This window comes from Pagrus major, chromosome 18 (genome assembly GCF_040436345.1).
Source record: "Pagrus major chromosome 18, Pma_NU_1.0".
NCBI classification, from domain to species: domain Eukaryota; kingdom Metazoa; phylum Chordata; class Actinopteri; order Spariformes; family Sparidae; genus Pagrus; species Pagrus major.
The window spans coordinates 26,715,437-26,732,060 of NC_133232.1; the positions used below are offsets into that span (position 1 = coordinate 26,715,437).

The window sequence follows — 16,624 nt, forward strand, 5'->3', positions numbered from 1 at the left end:
TTCCCGTCTATTTGTGTTTAATGTATTCCTGACTTGTAAGATCTTTGAGGGGAAGAAATAGCAGCCTGAGAAACAACACTTAAGTGTGGGCAGGGTTGGAAAGAGGAACAATGCAAGGAATTTCCCCCGGTTTCCTCATGTGTCCCCCCACAGTGCCACAGTATGAGTAAACCTTAGTCACAATGATCACTGGGAGCAACAGCAATGCTGCTCTCTAGAGGTGCAAAATGAGACTTGTCACACATTGAAAACGGTTTAAAAAAAACTATATTTATTCATAATTCTGCACTCAGATTACAAAAACGCAGACAGAATCCACCCTTGGTTGATTATTGCCCCGTCTGAAACCACAAAAAGAGGAAAAGAAGAGCTGCGAGAGAGATCACACTGGAGGTAGTTTGCTTTTTAAATATACACGCACACCCACAAATGGGTAAAAGATGAGTAAACGCCCCTCTCCTTATGTCAGGTATGCAGCTCGTTACACAGTAAACTAAACATTTTAAATTCCTAATAAGTTTTAATGTTCAGATCGAAGAAGCCAAGTCTGAAGTTTGGTCCTTTTATCAGCATTTCTTCTCAGATGTGTGATTATCATACCTACAGTAGGGTTGGGTTTTATGGCAATAGAAAACTGGGAACCATATCATAACTGGATGCTGGCCCTTTAATGTCTGCATTAGCCAAATAAATTAGCAAGACTGCTTTGTGACAACGTTGCATCGCTGAGATACTTTTAAAAAGGGCCCTGTGGGACTGCTGTGCTGTGCTGGAAGCCGGTCGTCAGTTTATGTTAGCGGACTCCATTTCCAAACAAGCGTCAGCTACTGTTGCTCTCTGTAAGCGGAGCGGACAGAGGCACTGAGACGAGGCACCCGAGAACGCGCATGAAGTCACATCCTTCGAACTGTCGCAGAAAACCTAACCTGAGTCTTTCACAGAGAAATTCAAAGTCCAGCAGCGTCAAACAATTTACACACGTCGTCCACAAGCTTATGTTCACGTCAAGTTAAAATATGCTCACATATGGCCGATATAAAGTGATTAATACATGGAAATTGCTACAAATTGTTACATAGAGCCCCTTTAATATAAATACCCTCGTTTGTTACATATACAATGCCTTAATTAGAGCTGAAGTAGACAGTTCTAGAGAAAGATAGTTGATTATTGAGTCTCATTACCAGGTTGTCAAATACTGATGCTTTGCCACAGGGACGCTGGCCAACCCAAAGCCTTCAGTGTGGGAATGAGACTCAATAATCAACCATCTTCCTCTAGAACTGTCTACTTCAGCTTTAATTAAGGTATTGTGTATTTTGTGGCAGTAAGCCGAAACAAGAAGAAACAAGACACACAGGAGTTTGTCTGCTTTTCAGACAGCATGAAAAGGGTTTGAAGGTTTTGAAAGTTGTTCTTTTACTGCTGGTTTTTCCTGAATTATTAAAATAAAGGGCTCTTTACAGTGAACGGAAATCATGCTCGTTTTTTCCCTTATATTGACCCACAACAGTCCGATGATTCCACTGGAAGGTTGTTAAGATATTCACTTGTGTACCTGTTGGTTAATGAGATCATTTGACACATGAAAAGTTACCGTCAAGTAGCAAAAATAGATACACAAAAGGACAAGACCATGAGGTACTGCCACAGGAAACACATTTTCCCCAAAAAGACACTGTGGCACAAGTGTGAGCAAACAAACATGCTAAAAAAACTTGGTCAGAGCACTCCGTTGGTGTGTGTGATCATGTGCCTGCGCAGGTTGCTGGGGTTGTTGAAGCTGGCCGTGCACTGATTGCAGGTGTACGGCTTCTCTCCTGAGTGAGTCCTCAGGTGGATCTTCAGGCTGCCGTTCTGCGTGAAGCGTTTCCCGCACTGCATACAAGCGTACGGCTTCTCCCCGGTGTGAATGCGCATGTGTATCGTCAGTGTGGTCTTGTTGACGAACGACTTGCCACAAAAGGAACAGGGAAGCGGCATCTCCCCGGTGTGAGTCGCCCGGTGTACGATCAGGTCTTCGCGGCTGAGGAAGCACTTGCCACAGAAGCTGCAGTCCAGGGATTTGTTGATGTTGTGAGGGAAGACGTTCTGCTGCTGGGGGAACTGGCTGACATGACTGGGATGACCCACATGACCATCAGCTGCTACTACTGGTGTACTTAATGCAGGAGTCAGTGCTGTCGAGTGATTTCTCTCCAGTTGGCTGCTTCTTGCCAATCCAACACCGTCATCCTGCATCCCTCTCATCGGGGCTCCGTCATTGGCACCAGTGGTAAAAGTCAGGAGGCTGTCATGGGTGACGTTGTGGTCAGGAGACAGAGAGCTGAAAGCCTGGAGTTCAGAGGCGGTGAAAAGGCTGTCGCTCGCCTCCTGCAGAGGCCCTTCCCCTCGTCCATGAACACTCACGATTCTCAGCTCCTCATGATTACCTGTCAGGCAGGAGGACTCTAAACTCTGAGTCCCTGTGTCAACACCACCCTGTGTACACTGGTTTCCAAAGTCATCATGACCTAAAACGACAAACCACAAAGTGACATTATAAATCGTGTATGAAACTTCCTGACTGTGATTTATGAGTCTAAAAAGGCTTGGCAAGAAGGTACATACTTTACATAGTTCTCACGCTTATGGTAGTCAAGTGTTGACTAAAGGTTAATATTACATCAACAGTATGACTTATGACCTCGTCAAGCCAATACTGGACTTTAAACAGTGATGTAGTCATGGCTTGAATCATGCCCTTCGTCATGTCTCCATGCATATTGTTTTGTAATAAGACATCCTGAGAGCTGACTCACTGACACTCAGCATGACACATGCTTCAATAAGATGAAGGTTAGTGTGTTTTCCTATTTAAAACCCATCTTTTTTTCCTTAACCTATGAATTATCATCATGAAGATCTGACAACACATTGGTTTTTATATCTTATTTTTGTTGTTTGTGTTATGAGTTTATGTATCAATGTGTTTTACTTAACTTCCTGTGTTTTTATTTTGAAATTCTTTTGTTTTATTCAATCTCTGTAAAAAGCACTTAAGTCAACGTTTGTTGTTTTTAAATGTGCTTCATGAATAGACTTGACTTGGATATTATTTGTTCATAAAAATAAATAAATTAGTTCATCATTCTTGTTTACATATATGATTATTATTTCTACAAATAAATATGTAAATGTTTAAGCAATGATCTGTCTGAGGCAGGATAAATGCCTTTTCAAACTCCTTGTTTAAAGTCTATTTTGTGCAAATATGACCCCCTATTCACAAATTATGTCAACAAACCTCCTGAACAGACTAAACAAACAATGGATTTGTACAGCCAGCAATACAAAATGTTGTATGTGTAACTACTGCCTGATATCATACACGGCTTTGTGCCAGCGTCATTAAAACACATGAAAGAGTCATACTGTTGCACCTGTTGATATATTCCTTCCATTACAAAGAAGACGGCCAATCACACCAGGCCAGATCTAGTCACATGATGTCGGCAGCTTTTTGATCCAGTCTTTTCTGATATGTATTTTGGAAGCAAAAAAACGTATCAGGTTCTGATCAATGATCTGATCTAATCGATTGATCAAGGACCTCATTGTGTGCTCATGAGTAAGACACATAATTCACATCAGCTCATGAGGGCTTCCTAACTGAAATTACAGGCTTTACATGAGTAAAAACAGGCTACTCACCTCCAACTGGGCCACATCCTCCAACATCGTCTTCATCTTTGATCAGGATGACATCTGGAGTCTCCACATCTGGCTGCTATCAAGTAAGCATACATATGCGTGAGCAAACAAAGCTTCACATTAACTTTTAGTGAAAGTATCTGTAATGTATTTACCTTCACCGGAGCGGCAGAAGAGGAAGTCTTGTTCTTTGATTGTAGAGAAATAGAAGCAGCTTCTGCAACAGTCTTTTGAGCCTCTGGTGGCTTAATGACAACTGGGGAGAAGAAAAAGACATAATGTCTTTGAATATATTAATTAAGAGATGGATATATTTCTTGATTTGTGAGGAAATATGACTGGTCACATTGAGTCAACGATGACTTGAAAGCAAGATAAACTAGTTTCAATAAAATTGGACATACAGGAAACAGAACTGTAATTACTGGAAATTACATATTCACTTAATAAACTCCAGCTTACCAGAATATAATTGTATGTGTTTTGAATGAGCACTTTGACAGCCAACATGTAATTAGAGATACAGTATATGGAGTTATAGCCTTAATAATTAACTTTGCAGACACATTAAATCTAAACAAGCCATGTAAAGTGAATCATATAAAAATCATATTTCATACCCCTAAGGCAGGCCCTAGCTACCAGTGAGGACACTGAGGTCATGTGCTCGGTATTTTTTCTGGATCTTTGATATCTTAATATATATATTTGGTAACATTTTATAATCATTACAATAAACTATTATAAAAAAAAGTTAATTAAACTTTAGTTAATAGTTATTTCACTGTTAACAAGCAATTGAATGCTTTATATATTGGAAAATTATCTTTTGAATTGACAAATATCATATGTTTCCAAGTCAATAAAGTCTCAGTTTCCCATAAAACTAATGAAATATAAGACTGAAAATACGTAATTATGAAAACTACACAGCCAGCGGTCGCGTTAGTGACGTCACCTCGTTGAACGGTCACCAAAACCCGTAACTTTAAACATTAACAGAGCTGCTCCTTTATATTATCAGCTCACTGAACTGACAAACTACCCTTTCACATAACTGCAGCTGTCAATATGACCAGTTTTATTGTGATTTTCATCTTTTTTCAAGTTCCTCCTCTGAGCCGAGTTGGCGGCCATGTTGGTGTTGGTGACGTGTATTGAGCGAGACGATGTAGTTCACTGAGCGGTTTGACGCAAAAGTAGATGATATTTTACTTTAATAACGACAAACTGCGACTTTCCTGACTTGGAAAATTATATTTTTAAATTGGAAAACATAATATGTGTATTTTATGGCACAATTCAAGCGGAATCTAACAAATATTTATCTCTCTCCATTCACAACCATACAAAGGTCCCATGGTCGAAACCGGAAGGAGCGTGATTTCGTCTCTCTGTAAGTACTTTTAAAGTTAAAGTACTCGTCACCTTGTGCTCTAGCCCGCGGTTTGGGGATGTTTCCTCTGACGGGCGAGAAGCGGCTGGCCGGCCGGCTGGTCCTCGTCTGCAGCCGGAGGGAGAAGAGCTCGCTCCTCATCACCTTCATCCTCATCCTCAGGGTTTCGTTTTCCTTCAGGCTCTGCGTGAGATGCAGGCGGAGAGACGACGAGCTCTCCGAGAACAGCTGGCTGATTTCAGTCACCGCCGCTTTCACCAGCACGTCCATGATGGACAGGAGCTGGGACTCCAGGTTGAGGCTGCCCGGCGGCACGTCTGCGGACATGTTTCCCCGCGGAGGGCTGTGACAGAAGAGGCGCAACACGAACGATGGTTCGCTCACGACGAGGAAAACACAATGGCCTTTCCGGTAGCATGACGCTGGTTACCGTAACTTCTAGAAAGCGGGGACAGGTTTGTTTGGGCTGATGTTTTTTTTTTTTTTCTGGCTTCTGCTCAGATATCAACAATCAGCTATTATTAATAATCAATAGTCACGTGATATATTTTGTTATATTGCCTTATTGAGATGTTAGAGGCAACTAGGGAGTGAGTAGCCAAACTAATTAAAGATTTAACTACATGGTTATAACCATGTGTTTATAAGTAGGCCAACCTCATGTCAACTTTTTATTTTGTTAAGTTCATTTTTATTTGTTGCTTAGTGTTAGTCGTTATATTTAAATAATAATAATGATAAATAAAGCCCTACCAGTATATCAGGATGCAAAACAAGGGTCAACGCTGTGTCCAAGGTTATTCACAGAGGGAAAAAAAGCAATGGGAGAATGACAAAACTACACTGAACCCATGTGGGCTATACTTCAGATGGTTTAAAGTCCACCTTGTAGCTAGGGAGAGTCTGTCACCTCTTTCTCTCGAAGCTTTTTATGCTTTGCAGTGAAGTACGTGTGCGTAATGTGAGTGGACTCTGTAGGCGATAATAAAATGTATCTAGATCCAGTTAAGACATCATCTACTAGTTGCCCTACTGATGGGTCAAATATTAAAACATGCAGCCCCAATAAGAACTTAAAGCTCCAGAAACACTCTCTAATAACCATCATTAATAAACGGTAAATGTGTAGTCAAATAAACATGAGTTAAATGTGGTTTAACTGTTATAAATAAACAGCATTTGTTTATTGTAAGGTTGCAACTGATGTTTGTAATACTTTGTAAATGGTTAATAAATACGATGTAGTGCCAACTCACCCAAAATCCAGAACTTTTCCCCGTTCGTGTCATCGAAACAATTCATGTTGAAACTTCTATTAAATTCTATCAAGTTCATTAAATCATTTAATATTTTTTCTCTATAAACACACAGCAAATGAAACTGAACATTTGTGCTTAATGTGATAAATACAAACATATACAACAACACGTCAGTGAATGAAAAAACACAGCACAGTACACTTCCAAACATGTAACTAACTGTAACATCACATTGCCAGCGTTTGAGGTGAGAGTCAACCTGATGTGCCCCTTTCTATTATTTCAGTAGTCAATCCAACACCAAACTAAGACTTACTCATTGTCGTACCAACCACTAACAATCTTTTTGGTCTTTTCGGTCTTTCTGTTTGTCGTCAGTATATTTTAGGACTCTGCCTCGACTAACGCTCCTCCACCCGCCTCCATCTCACAGCTGCCTGGTGTATTTTCTTCTTCAGCGGTTCCCTCTGTCTCCGTCACATCCTCCTGTTTCTCCTCCCGGCTCTCCATCGTCCCGTTCTCAGCAGACTCTCCCTCCTCCTTCTCTGCTGACACCTCCCCAGCTTCATCTTCTCCTTTTTCTTTCTCTTCTCCCTCATTTCCAGCCTTTTCTTTCTCCTCCTTTTCTTTGTCCTTCCTCTCTTTCTCTATTTTGGAGAGGCTGTGGCAGAGGGACTGGACGTATGTGAACACACACATGGGGTCGGGGTTGTTTCCCATCATGAGCATGTCACCCACTTCCAGCAGAGGGTAGCAGTCGGCCAGGGACCTGGGAGTGAAGTAACATGACGGGGACAGAGGAAAGGGGAGAACTGACGTGAGACTGAGCAGAGACATACAGTAGCTACTTATAAAAAGACAGTAACCTTTTATTATATTAAGTATTGTGTGTATAGTACCAAAACTTTAATGTCTTCACTTGTCCTATTGTTGTTATTGTGTTAATGTTTTTATGCTGTCTTGCTACAAAACTAATTTCCTCTTGTGTGACGTGAGGGGGGAAAATGAAGGAGAGAGATTTAAATGCTCACTCTGCTGTTTGGAAGGCCAGAGTGAAGTTTTTCTCCCTCTTTTTTGGATCCAGGGAGCTGTAGTCGAAAGCATCGGGAAAGAATCGATGGATCAGAGCACAGAACGCCATCCCATCACACCAAGACGACGAGAAGTTCTCTATGTTGACACCCTAAAAGGTCAAAGGACAGGAAGGTGACACACAGGTCGAAGCACATCCACACCAAGGCTCATTTATATCATCTTGATGACAAATCTGTAAATTTGGCGCATCAGATGTAGATTCTGTTTCAGACTCACCTCATATTTGCGAGTCTTGTTGTGACACCACTGAAGGATCTTCTGTTTGATGGAAGCTCCCGTAGCTGAAGCCGTTGTTGACCTCTGAATCTTGAAGTTGCGGGGCAGTGGTGTCCTAAAACGAATGTCACAATATAACACATTTTCCTTTATCAGCTCATATGTTACAGTCACTGTTTACACCTATTTGAGGTACTGCGTATCATACAGCGACTTACTCTGGTGCACCTTGTTGGAACTTGGCAATGATGTCGTTTTTAGCTGCTGCTCTAATAGAGCGGGCCGAGGGCCTCGGTCGAGAGAGAGCAGAGGAAGGAGGACCACTCTTTCTTTTGGGCTTCCCTTGCTTTTCTACCTCCTTAATCTTTCCTTTGTCTTTCATCTCTGCACCTTCGTCCTTGACTTGTTTTTTCTTCTCTGACCCTTTTGCAGCATTTTTATTCTTTTCTTTCTCTGTTTCTTCTTTCGCCTTTTCCTCTGTTTTACTCTCGTCTTTCTCTTTGTTTTTGTCCTTCATCTCCTCTCCATCTCTCTTAGTCTCACAGCTTTTGACCTCTTCCACCTCCTTGCTTTTCTTGTCCTCCTCCCTCTCTCCCTCCCCATCTTTATCTCCACTCATTTCAGGATCCTTCACTTCACCATCAGTGGAGGCTTTATCTTGTCCAGCCTCTTCAGCGTCACCTTCAACATGCTTTGACACAGCACTCTGGGGCTTGTCTGTGTCTCCGGCGCTGGCCTCCTCATCTCCTCCCTGTTCTGGTACTGAATCCTCCTCCCCCTTTACCCCCTGACCTTCTGCTGGCTCTCCTGCTGTAGGCTCTCTCACTGGGTCTTTACTCTCCTCCAGCGCTGGCTCAGCTGTCTGGAAGACAAGCAACAAAACAACTGAATTTAGCTGTGTATCAAATTATGGACGTACATGATATTGGATTTTTTTGCAGATTTCTATATGCTGATATCTTCCAAATTGTTTTGACCAGTCCTGAAAATCTGCACTCAAATACTCAAATATTATTCACAAGTAAACCACGGGTATTAAAATAATACTTAAGTAAAAGTACAAAGTATTCTTCTCAAACACAACTCAGAGTATAAGCTACTTTTTAACCGTTGATGTTTGATGCATTATCAGCAGAAGACATTTAATGGAAGGGGGTTATTACGGTTTGTGCACATAATTAAAGCATCGTCTTGTTGGCCTGTCATATTAGCAGAAATGTTAATTTCAGGCTGATGCTAATATTTCATTTAGGAGGCCTTTATCGGCTGATATTAATGTGCATCCCTATATCAAATCCATCTGCAAAGAATATTTGATAAACAGGTTACACAGCAACATATATATATAATCTGTGCTTCTGTTGACAAATATGGTATGACTTTATGCATCTTTAATTAGATTAAGAATAAGATACATTTTTATTAAAGAGAAAAAAGAGACATCTAATATTCCTGCAAAATACTGATACTGATAAATACATAACATACATGAGTGTAGTTATAATATGTTCTGTTGTTATCCTGCTTCTGTCCTGCTCCACTTCCACTGCAGAGATGCATTTAAACTTCTGTTCAGTAGGTTTTAAAAAGAGAATTAAAATAATCTGGTGACAGTCTTGTTCAACTTCTGTTTGAAAGCTAACATTATTTAAGATGTACTAAAATTAGTGTCCTCTCTTTACTCTGGGGATATCACAGTCCTCTAAGAGCATAATGTAATGTGAGACCTGAAGCTCTGCTCTGGGATTTGTTGAGTATCTCACACACTCAGATGGTTAATATTCCTTTTGTAGTTTTTAAATCACTTCTGAACCTAAAATACAGCTCAACCACCAACGACTCGCTACATTTAAATATCACATAGTGGTTTCTTATGCCAAGAGTGCTTTTTAACTAATCTGAGACAAAATATGTACAATATATATTTAATATGTGATTTTTTCTTTTACTAAATTCTTCAGCGATTTCAGATCTCATCTAAAAAAATCGACCATACACCTTTCTTATTTTAGACATTAATCATATTTTAAATGTGAAAAATATCAGTATTATGACCTACACCAGGTCAGGCCTCGCAGCGGTGACTCATCAGCGGGAATAGGAAACTCCACGCTGTGTTTTGTGTGTGTGCGTACACATGAGCATTACTTTGCATAACTTGTGCGTCTCTGTGTGTAACAACAGGTGTAGCACAGCCTCTCTTGTCCCTGCTGTCCAAACACAACACCTGCCGTGGCCACAAATACTCATCCTGCCGATTCCTGGTACGGATCATAACACCTCTCATTGTGCGAATGTGAAATTGTTTACAATATAATTCAATATAACACATAAAAAAACACAAACCTGGTTGTTGTTGTTGTTGGTGTCGGTCTGACTGGTTGTCTCTGTGGACGCAGGTGTCTCCTGGTTGGGTGATTCTCCGTCCATGATGTCCAGAACTGTCTGTTTATCCCCTGGATTAAAGGTCAAATCACACTTTTAAAAAATAAATGCCCCAGGACTCTTAAATGAACTCTTCTGTCTTCCCTAGAAAGCTTTCATTCAGTGAAAGATGAATCCTCTTCACATGAACCCTGCTTCTCACTACTCTACTTTGCTTCCCCTGTCTCCCTTTCTCCCCCTCTCTGTCAGCACTGCCCCTGTGCTTGAGATGTGTGTGTTTTGGTGTGTGTGGTTTGTGGATATCCTCCTTCAACCCCTTTCACCCGACACCCCCGCCCTCTGCTTTGTGAGGATTCCTATGCTTCTTTATCTGACCTTTTGGACAACACAGGGTCCTGAAATAGAGCCGCAGTGACATAGGCGCAGTCCAACGGGCCAGACAGCTGCGTCTGCTGTGGAAACCGCGGCTGTACACACACACACGTAGAATACACACGTGGGTGCGTGCATGCAGTCCTATAAACATACAATCTGCCATGCCCTTTGCACTCTCAATATAAAACCCTGTCAATCAAATTTAAAGTTATTTAAGTATACATATTTAGTGCCAAGAATTCGATGAAACAGCTAGCCTGGCTCTGATCAAGTAACACAATCTTCCCACCAGACCTTTAAAGCTCGCTAATTAATAGGTTGTATCTAGTTTGTTTAATTAATTCAAGAAATGTACCTTGACTATTTCTTGGCATGTTGCAGTGAGCTAATAATAACAACTTAACAAGATATTGTGTTAATAAGTGAGCTTTACAGGTGCTGATAGGTGGATTTGGTTGGCTTTGAACAGAACCAGGCTAGCGGTTTCCCCCTGTTTCCACTGTTTATGCTAAGCAAAGCTAATTCTCTCCCAGCTATAGCTTCATATTTAATGGACAAACATGAGAGTGGTATCAAACTTCTCATCTAACTCACAGCAAGAAAACAGCTTTATTTAAAGGTAATTTTTTATGCAGACAAATCATTACAAAAAAAACAAAAAAACATCTACAGTCTCCTTTTCTTGAAAACATTATTATTTGTGAATTCAAAATGTTTATCGGGTCCAAAATGATTGTTTTCTTTAAGAATTCTGATGGTCGGTTTCAGCTTCTCACAAGGTTCGTCAGCCAACAGTATGACGCCGTTGGTATCACGTGGTATCTGTGTTTCGTCAGCAGCATCAACAGTCTCGGAAGTTGCCAGTTATTTATGAGGATGGCTGACCAAATGTTAACGTTAGCTAGTGCACAAACTGGCAACCATTTGAGGGGGCTGATGGTTCAAACAACAGCAGTGTTGTAACGTGAACCCTTAGCTCTGAGCACGTTTTAGTTCTCATGTATCTCCCGACACATAACCTCGCTTCTCTCCTCACTTTAATACTGTAAGTCAAGATCAAGTGAGTCAGTCAACTTTATACGCCAAGTGATGTTACACATACAGAATGTACTCAGCTTTTTTTAGTTGCTCGTCACTACGTCATCCAAAGTGCTAAACAGAAATGAAAACTTTGTACTCATTTTCATTACGCCCTTGTCTTCAATTTTTGTATTAATACTTATATAACTCCACACATCTCAGCTTTCTGTCAATTTTTCCCTTACTTGTTGACTCATCTCCGCCATTATTTAGTTTCTCGACAAGTTTTTTTTTCTCTCTCTCTTTTTGTTCCCCATCTTTACAGACTTAAAGTAGATACATGGAGAAACAACACTAGTCCAGCTTTTCAACTTGGCATCCTGGATGAACAATCATGTATCAACTCATTCAACACAAAACAGATGGATTTAAAAATAGATGTCTATCTTTATTCCCACTCTGTCTGTCATTATCTTCTCCTACCCCCCACATCCTTCTTCTCCTCCTCCCTTCTGTCTAAGTCTTGGGGGCTATAAATATGTCAGCGCCTTCTTGTGTATCAGTCCCACTCCCTCCTCCTCATGGCCCAACCACTGAAGCACAACTTTGCATCTGTTGTGCTTTGTTGGTAAAACTAGAGGACGTGATGCTATTAAATGGGGAAAACAAAGGAGATGTTGGGAGATTTAAATGTAGGCTGTTATAACATAATAAAAGATGATGAAACAAAGAGTGTGTTTTTGGCTTACTGTGTGTGTGTGTGTGTGTGTGTGTGTGTGTGTGTGAGGCTGCCGTGGATGCATAAAGTGTTGTGGTGAACCACTCTTCCTGTTGTCTTCTTCTTGGACTAGATGCATAAAAGAAAGCAGCATCGTGAAATGTAGCATTTGTTTTCACTGACTTACATAGTGAAGAACAATCAAAAACTCTTGTAGACAGGTCAAACAAAGAGGAACATAAAGAATTAAAAAGACGTTGCTCAATTTGATGCCGTTGGTCTTAAGTGTGCTTCCCATTCATTGTTTATGTAAACAGTCAAATGCCGTGTAGATCTGGTTTGAAATCTCGCTGCAGACCGACGTTCATCCAATTGTACACGAGAGTGTAGCCTGCTTGTTAGGCATCACGTGTCTCTGTGGACACGTACCATAACTGTGAGATCAAGGCAACAACTCAAATATGGTCAATGTATATATTGTCCAAATTATCAAACCGAATTTAAAGAAGTCTTTGACCCTGACGTGATTTGAACACGCAACCTTCTGATCTGGAGTCAGACGTGCTACCATTGCGCCACAAGGTCTGCTTTGATAGCTATGATGACACTTTTCTCGGATGCCATACATGTGCAAAAGCTATCAATGCTGCAGAATTAAAGACTGAGTCAATCATATATGGTGTCCAACAAAGTGGATTTATTACACCTTTAACTTTTTGTTCTTGGTGTAAATTTACCTTTTGCTGGCTCAAATGTTTGCCATTTTGCCCTGCAAACATTGTGTTATGTGTGTGAAGGCTCTACAACCCACTCTACCTCCTCAGCTGCAGCTTACTGCTAGTACTACTTGTAGTGCTGCTACTAGCTGGGGATCAACTTTTTTGATGACTGGACAACTGAGTCTACCTCCTTATTCGGAAGGAATCCATGCTATAACCATTGCTTTCTATTTCCTGAAGATATTCCCTCATTTGGTGCAGTGTTTACATAACTTTTACATTCATTAGCCTGGTGAATGGGGCACTGCCATCACAGAAGAGAACATTCTCAGAATATCAAAGCATAAAGGTCGTTATGACACAAAGTTGAAGACAGTTGACCATGATGTGATTTGAAATGCAGTTCAAGTTCAAGTCTGCAGTGACTGATCTGGAATCAGACGCTCTACCGTTGCACCACAAGGTCTGCTGTGCCAGGCTGGAATGGTAGAGCTAAGCTTAAGGTTAGTGCTGCGGCACAAGGTCAGCAATCAGTCATATGACGGTATTTCAAAGTGATGCCATACATGTTTAACTGGGTTAAGATCTGATAACTGTGAAGGTAATTCCACGTGATCCACAGGTCATAAATTAGTAAACATATGACCCTGACGTGATTTGAACACGCAACCTTCTGATCTGGAGTCAGACGCGCTACCGTTGCGCCACAAGGTCTATAACAACCTGATGCATTGGCACTTCAAAACAATGCCAAAGATGTTCACAAGCTATCACTGCAGCTGAATTCAAGACTGAGCATAACACCTACAACATCCAACAAACAGCACATTGGATTTATTTCAGCTTTAAGGTTTTGTTCTCAGTGCAAATTTACTTTTAACAGGCTCTTATTTTGAAATTCCTTTCCTGTTTGAGCATCAATGTCACATTTGGCGCAGTAAACATTTTGTTATGTGAGTGGTTTAGCATGTGGCTTTAACACACTGAAGGCTTTGGCTGAAAGCATCCACGCATTAGTCATGACGTTCTTCTTCCAGAAGATATTCCCTCATTTTGCATGCCATTAACATAATTTATATTCGTTGATGAAGGTTCTCAGTCATCCAGGTCATGGTAAATCTAGGTACTGTATCGTAGGCAGCTGGACTTGCTTCAGTTTCTTGAAGACGTCTCACTTCTCATCCAAGGGTCTTCTTCAGTTCTAACTAACTCCTCTCCAGTTAGTTCTGATATGCAGTGTAGTAGCATGATTTTATCAGCCACAGGTCATAAATTAGCAAACATATGACCCTGACGTGATTTGAACACGCAACCTTCTGATCTGGAGTCAGACGCGCTACCGTTGCGCCACAAGGTCTATAAAAGTTTGATACATTGGCACTTCAAAACAATGCCAAAGATGGACAAACGGTATCACTGCAGCTGAATTCAAGACCGAGCATAACACATACAAAGTCCAATAAAGAGCATACTGTATTTATTTCACCTTTAACTTTTTGTTCTTGGTGTAAATTTACCTTTTGCTGGCTCAAATTTTGAACTTCTATAAGCCATTTTGCCCTGCAAACATTGTGTTGTGTGTGTGGTTTAGCATTAACAAACTGAAGGCCTTTGTCCAAACCATTTATGTGCTAGACATGACGTCTTGTGTTGGATTCACATAAGGACATAGTATTCATCTAAGCCATGAGGTTGGGGCATCACCATTGGCGAGACCACTGTCATCAGGATACAGTATCATTGTATGAAGGCTCTACAACCCACTCTACCTCCTGAGCTACAGCTTACTACTAGTACTACTTGTAGTGCTGCCACTAGCTGGGGATCAACTTTTTTGATGACTGGACAACCAACTCTACCTCCTTATTCAGAAGGAATCCACGCTATAACCATTGCTTTCTATTTCCTGAAGATATTCCCTCATTTGGTGCAGTGTTTACATAACTTTTACATTCATTAGCCGTGGCCCGTGTGAATGGGGCACTGCTATCGCAGAAAAGACCACAAGGTCTGTTGTAATGGTTCTTAACAGGGCTCATATTTTATACCAAGAACCAAACGTGAAGTGGGTGTTTCTTATCTTATTCACAACCATTGAATATACATAGTCTAACCACCTGGGAACACATGGGAGGTCACAAAGACCTTAATTGTTAACCCTGGTATGATCTGCACACACAACCTTGAAGCATCTTGATTATATCCAGTGTAGTAACATTACTTGCTTCACCACAGGTCATAAATTAGCAAACATTTGACCCTGACGTGATTTGAACACACAACCTTCTGATCTGGAGTCAGACGCGCTACCGTTGCGCCACAAGGTCTATAAAAGTTGGCACTTCAAAACAATGCCAAAGATGGACAAACGGTATCACTGCAGCTGAATTCAAGACCGAGCATAACACATACAAAGTCCAATAAAGAGCATACTGTATTTATTTCACCTTTAACTTTTTGTTCTTGGTGTAAATTTACCTTTTGCTGGCTCAAATTTTGATCTTCTATAAGCCATTTTGCCCTGCAAACATTGTGTTGTGTGTGTGGTTTAGCATTAACAAACTGAAGGCCTTGGTTCAAACCATTTATGTGCTAGACATGACGTCTTGTGTTGGATTCACATAAGGACATAGTATTCATCTAAGCCATGAGGTTGGGGCATCACCATTGGCGAGACCACTGTCATCAGGATACAGTATAATTGTATGAAGGCTCTATAACCCACTCTACCTCCTGAGCTACAGCTTACTACTAGTACTACTTGTAGTGCTGCCACTAGCTGGGGATCAACTTTTTTGATGACTGGACAACCAACTCTACCTCCTTATTCAGAAGGAATCCACGCTATAACCATTGCTTTCTATTTCCTGAAGATATTCCCTCATTTGGTGCAGTGTTTACATAACTTTTACATTCATTAGCCGTGTGAATGGGGCACTGCTATCGCAGAAAAGACCACAAGGTCTGTTGTAATGGTTCTTAACAGGGCTCATATTTTATACCAAGAACCAAACGTGAAGTGGGTGTTTCTTATCTTATTCACAACCATTGAATATACATAGTCTAACCACCTGGGAACACATGGGAGGTCACAAAGACCTTAATTGTTAACCCTGGTATGATCTGCACACACAACCTTGAAGCATCTTGATTATATCCAGTGTAGTAACATTACTTGCTTCACCACAGGTCATAAATTAGCAAACATTTGACCCTGACGTGATTTGAACACGCAACCTTCTGATCTGGAGTCAGACGCGCTACCGTTGCGCCACAAGGTCTACAAGAAATTAATATATTGGCACTTCAAAACAATGCCAAAGATGCTCACAAGCTGTCACTGCAGCTGAATTCAAGACTGAGCATAACACGTACAACGTCCAACAAACAGTACATTGGATTTATTTCACTTTCAAGGTTTTGTTCTACCTTACCTTTAACTGGCTCTTATTTTGAAATTCCTTTCCTGTTTTAGAATCGATGTCACATTTGACGCAGCAAACATTTTGTTATGTGAGTGGTTTAGCATGTGGCTTTAACACACTGAAGGCTTTGGCTGAAAGCATCCACGCATTAGTCATGACCTTCATCTTCCAGAAGATATTCCCTCATTTTGCGTGCCGTTAACATAACTTAACCATTCACACCTGGGCTCACCTAGCCCTGGCAACCCACGTGAAGGCCGGTTAGGTCAACGACCCACAAGTGGCCCTAAAGTCTCTGTAAGGACACTCCCACACAAAAAAGC

At 41.0% G+C, this 16,624-nt stretch overlaps 2 protein-coding genes and 5 non-coding genes across 8 annotated transcripts; all 7 read right to left on the minus strand.

Annotated features, from left to right (window-relative positions):
- Window positions 1–249: 249 nt before the first annotated feature.
- On the minus strand, window positions 250–5,417 carry LOC141013806 (uncharacterized). 2 transcript variants are annotated; one of them, XM_073487670.1, is made up of 4 exons: window positions 5,122–5,417; window positions 3,849–3,949; window positions 3,694–3,766; window positions 250–2,513 (listed from the first exon to the last, which is right to left on the minus strand). In XM_073487670.1, the coding sequence occupies exons 1-4, from the start codon at window positions 5,414–5,416 to the stop codon at window positions 1,723–1,725; spliced, it is 1,260 nt and encodes a 419-aa protein (XP_073343771.1). In that variant the 5' UTR covers window position 5,417; the 3' UTR covers window positions 250–1,722. The 2 variants fall into 2 exon arrangements, with proteins under 2 accessions (XP_073343771.1, XP_073343770.1); XM_073487669.1 differs by having other exon boundaries at window positions 3,694–3,769.
- A 1,209-nt stretch (window positions 5,418–6,626) lies between these two features.
- smtnl1 (smoothelin-like 1) lies at window positions 6,627–10,089 on the minus strand. Its single transcript, XM_073486557.1, has 5 exons — window positions 10,006–10,089; window positions 7,878–8,521; window positions 7,660–7,774; window positions 7,380–7,531; window positions 6,627–7,117 (listed from the first exon to the last, which is right to left on the minus strand). The coding sequence occupies exons 1-5, from the start codon at window positions 10,087–10,089 to the stop codon at window positions 6,733–6,735; spliced, it is 1,380 nt and encodes a 459-aa protein (XP_073342658.1). The 3' UTR covers window positions 6,627–6,732.
- Window positions 10,090–12,670: 2,581 nt separating this feature from the next.
- On the minus strand, window positions 12,671–12,742 carry trnaw-cca (transfer RNA tryptophan (anticodon CCA)). Its single transcript has one exon. It is a non-coding gene; the product is annotated as a tRNA-Trp (tRNA).
- A 776-nt stretch (window positions 12,743–13,518) lies between these two features.
- On the minus strand, window positions 13,519–13,590 carry trnaw-cca (transfer RNA tryptophan (anticodon CCA)). Its single transcript has one exon. It is a non-coding gene; the product is annotated as a tRNA-Trp (tRNA).
- A 571-nt stretch (window positions 13,591–14,161) lies between these two features.
- trnaw-cca (transfer RNA tryptophan (anticodon CCA)) lies at window positions 14,162–14,233 on the minus strand. Its single transcript has one exon. It is a non-coding gene; the product is annotated as a tRNA-Trp (tRNA).
- Window positions 14,234–15,131: 898 nt separating this feature from the next.
- On the minus strand, window positions 15,132–15,203 carry trnaw-cca (transfer RNA tryptophan (anticodon CCA)). The gene has a single exon. It is a non-coding gene; the product is annotated as a tRNA-Trp (tRNA).
- An 882-nt stretch (window positions 15,204–16,085) lies between these two features.
- On the minus strand, window positions 16,086–16,157 carry trnaw-cca (transfer RNA tryptophan (anticodon CCA)). The gene has a single exon. It is a non-coding gene; the product is annotated as a tRNA-Trp (tRNA).
- Between the last annotated feature and the right edge of the window lie 467 nt (window positions 16,158–16,624).

Excerpts from the sequence above, each read along its gene's own strand:
- smtnl1 (XM_073486557.1), bottom strand. The coding sequence starts at position 10,089 with ATGGACGGAGAATCACCCAACCAGGAGACACCTGCGTCCACAGAGACA. Across the intron at positions 7,775-7,877 it reads TTCCAACAAGGTGCACCAGA|GACACCACTGCCCCGCAACT; the intron begins GTAAGTCGCTGT and ends CATTCGTTTTAG. Across the intron at positions 7,118-7,379 it reads CTGGCCTTCCAAACAGCAGA|GTCCCTGGCCGACTGCTACC; the intron begins GTGAGCATTTAA and ends CTTCACTCCCAG.
- LOC141013806 (XM_073487669.1), bottom strand. The coding sequence starts at position 5,416 with ATGTCCGCAGACGTGCCGCCGGGCAGCCTCAACCTGGAGTCCCAGCTC. Across the intron at positions 3,770-3,848 it reads CTTCTGCCGCTCCGGTGAAG|CAGCCAGATGTGGAGACTCC; the intron begins GTAAATACATTA and ends CTTACTTGATAG. Across the intron at positions 2,514-3,693 it reads AGGATGTGGCCCAGTTGGAG|GTCATGATGACTTTGGAAAC; the intron begins GTGAGTAGCCTG and ends TTGTCGTTTTAG.